Source organism: Bombina bombina, chromosome 1 (assembly GCF_027579735.1).
Source record: "Bombina bombina isolate aBomBom1 chromosome 1, aBomBom1.pri, whole genome shotgun sequence".
Taxonomy (NCBI): Eukaryota; Metazoa; Chordata; class Amphibia; order Anura; family Bombinatoridae; genus Bombina; species Bombina bombina.
Genome location: NC_069499.1, coordinates 527,897,476 through 527,900,758, shown reverse-complemented (window position 1 = coordinate 527,900,758; position 3,283 = coordinate 527,897,476). Strand labels below are relative to the sequence as shown.

The window sequence follows — 3,283 nt, the reverse complement described above, 5'->3', positions numbered from 1 at the left end:
CTAAGAATACCAAGAGAACAAAGCAAAATTGGTGATAGAAGTAAATTGAAAAAAAAAATTAAATTACATTCTCTATCTGAATCATGAAAATTTATTTTGGACTAGACTGTCCCTTAAATATATATATATATATATATATATATATATATTGCATTAAGATATTTGAATTGCACTGTAAATTATGTTTCCTAAGGGGAATTATTATTTTTTATGTCCAAAATATATAGTATAATATTACCTTAATAGTAAAAATATAAAATAATTATCTCTTATTCTAATTCAGAAAATAATTTAAAATGTAGGACGAATGTTTACGAGCATATTGACATAAGGTGACTCATTTCTAGCTATGTATAGTAATATTGTTATAACGTAATTAATTATTTAATATCATGATACGTCTGCTATTAATATTGCTCAATTTAATCACAAAATCAGTATTAAATACAAAATAAAAGATATGTAATGTTTCCAATTTTATTGACCTCAAAATGAAAAATGGTTACATAGTTGAAGTGATTTAAAATAGGTGGTGAACACGTCTGATGGAGCCAATTCTGGGGTTCACAGCACCCCAGTCAGAATATTTTTTGTACTCTCCAGGTCTCAGGTAATACTGACGTCCTTTGTAATTGGGCTCTTCATAGAACATCCAATGACCATCAGACACATTGCATGAATTTATATCATTGTAACGGAACCGTTCATAGACATGTGGGCAGTCTTCAGAAAATTCCATCATCTGTCCTTTGAAGTCTCCCCTCTCGTAGAGCCTTAGTTTATAAGGACCTTGGTGCTTGAAGATAAAATAATAATAATTGAATTAAACAACTGCTCAATTTACTTACTTAAAATGCAGCCATGATTTACTTATTTCTAAAATGCATGTTAGAACTAATTGATTTTTAAGCTACAATAGAGTCAGGTCTCATAGTAAGTAATACTATTTTTTACACACACAATACAACTATTTTGCAGAACAAATGCATTTTTAATTAAAAAATATACATATAAAAGCAAATTCATAATCATAAACTTGGTTAATTATTAGCTAAATATGAATTGTATATGCAAAACATTAGACTTACAGTTATTATTTATATGCCCTTAAAGGGACATTGTACACTAGATTTTTCTTTGCATAAATGTTTTGTAGATGATCCATTTATATAGCCCATCTGGGGGGTGTTTATAAAAATGTATAGTTTTGCATATTTTTAAATAACATTGGGCTGATTTTCAGACTCCTAACTAAGCCCTAAAGTTTTAGAATTAGACTGTTGTCTACCTACTACAGCTTGCTCTTGTTTGTGTAAAGGGTATTTTCATATGCAGGGGAGGGGGAGAGTCTGCTTTACTTTTTTTTAAGACCTCTGCTTCTTATCTCTTGTTTCCGGTGAGCCCGAAGGCTCGCGCGAAAACAGGGTGAGTGGGCCCCATTTGGGGTATCGTAAATCGGCCCCCATATCTTTACCCATATATCAGAACATATTCATAGTGGTTATAATCCTATATTTACTGCCTCCCCTTTCTGGCTTATATCCTAAATTAACCAAATGCTAGTCACTAGATACATGAGCTTTTTTGGTCCTTTATCACTATTAGTAGCAATATCAAATTTCACTGTATTCTCTAATTGATTTTACAGTACAAATATAAAAATTGCAGTTTAAGTTTATCTTTTCCTTGTTGACCCACATATAAAACCTACCTGAGGGGTCAAGCGGCAAGATCTGATTGAATCATTGTATCCCATCCATTGATGCAAGTCGGGATATTCCCCCCTCCAAAGATAGTATTGGTATCCCCTGAAGTTGGGATGTTCATAGAGAATCCAATTTCCGCTTTCTACTTTGATGGAATTGCAGCGGCTGAAGTATGAAGACATGTCGGAACAGTCTGAGCTGCATTCATAGCAGCGACCTTGGAAGTTCCTGTCCTCATAGAAGAAAATCTGTAAAAGTAACAATTTAACAATGTTGTTTAATTGAAAAATATCGAATTTGATCATTGATAGTCTTTCATATTATATTAAACTCATTTTGAATTACTGTGGAACATAAACCTGTATATAATAATTTTATTTTGCTTACTAGCAGCAGATAATTTGTAGCTTTCACAAATGGTAAATCAATTAGAAAACTACATAGCCTTTTTATTAAACTTTTAACACGCAATATTTGTATTGGAAGAATATTCCCCTAATATTAGTATAGGTTTTGGATTAGTACTTGGAACAATAAATTATTTCACTTAATAGCACAAATTTATTTTAGAGTTTGTTTTTAGAACATTTACTAACCTTTCCCATTTCTAAACCAAAATTTTAACAAGCAATATTTGTATTGGAAGAATATTCCCCTAATATTAGTTTAGGTTTTGGATTAGTACTTGGAACAATAAATTAACTCTCTTAATAACACAAATTTATTTTAGAGTTTGTTTTTAGAACATTTACTAACCTTTCCCATTTTGGCTGTACCGTGGGTGCAAAAGCTCACTGACTGCTGTGGATCAAGAAAAGCTGCCTTTATATATCTGCCATAATGCTGCTCAATGCACACTGCACTTTTAAAGAAACTTTTCTGCCAACTAAGTAAAATGTATAGTTTTTGTTTCCTCTTTCTATTCATGTTGTACGGTCATACTGGAAGCTTTGTTTTACCTATAGAAATAAAGAACAGTCTGATTTAGCAAATGCTTACAAACATCTATTTACATACCCATAATAGGATATGTTGCTCTACAATATATATTATAGTCAGACATGCTCTGTCTAACCTGAAATTCTATGTGTAGTTTGCTATATTTTCATCAGACTTATATTCCAGTACTTACTGGTGTTTGTAGGTGTTTGTCCATTTATTTTTGTAGTTCAGATTGTGCTTGTAGATTTTATTTATTAAAATTATAATGATTATTTATTAAATTGTATAGACAAATCATTTGCAAATACATTGATACAATATATCAAATATGTAGAAAAATGTATGTATGCATGTGTGTATGTATGCGTGCATGTGTATCTATGCGTGCATGTATCCGTGCATGTGTATGTATCTGTGCATGTGTGTATACATATAGGCATGTGTATGCATTGGAAGGCTATTTTCCAAATTCTAATTTCAATATTTTCTGCAATGAATTTGAAAACAAAAATTTCTTTACATTGTCTTGAATGTAAAGTAAACATCTTGAAATTACAATTTTTTTTCTGCAGTGCTGAAATCAGTTAACATAGTGAGTAGGCATATGCATTTGTTTTGTTACAAATGCAAATTTG

General features: G+C 31.0%; 1 protein-coding gene across 1 annotated transcript; it reads right to left on the bottom strand.

Moving 5' to 3' along the window:
- Positions 1 to 520: 520 nt before the first annotated feature.
- LOC128638564 (gamma-crystallin-3-like) lies at positions 521 to 2,311 on the bottom strand. Its single transcript, XM_053690596.1, has 3 exons — positions 2,303 to 2,311; positions 1,712 to 1,954; positions 521 to 796 (listed from the first exon to the last, which is right to left on the bottom strand). Exons 1-3 carry the CDS (start codon positions 2,309 to 2,311, stop codon positions 521 to 523), a joined length of 528 nt encoding a protein of 175 aa, XP_053546571.1.
- Positions 2,312 to 3,283: the final 972 nt, after the last annotated feature.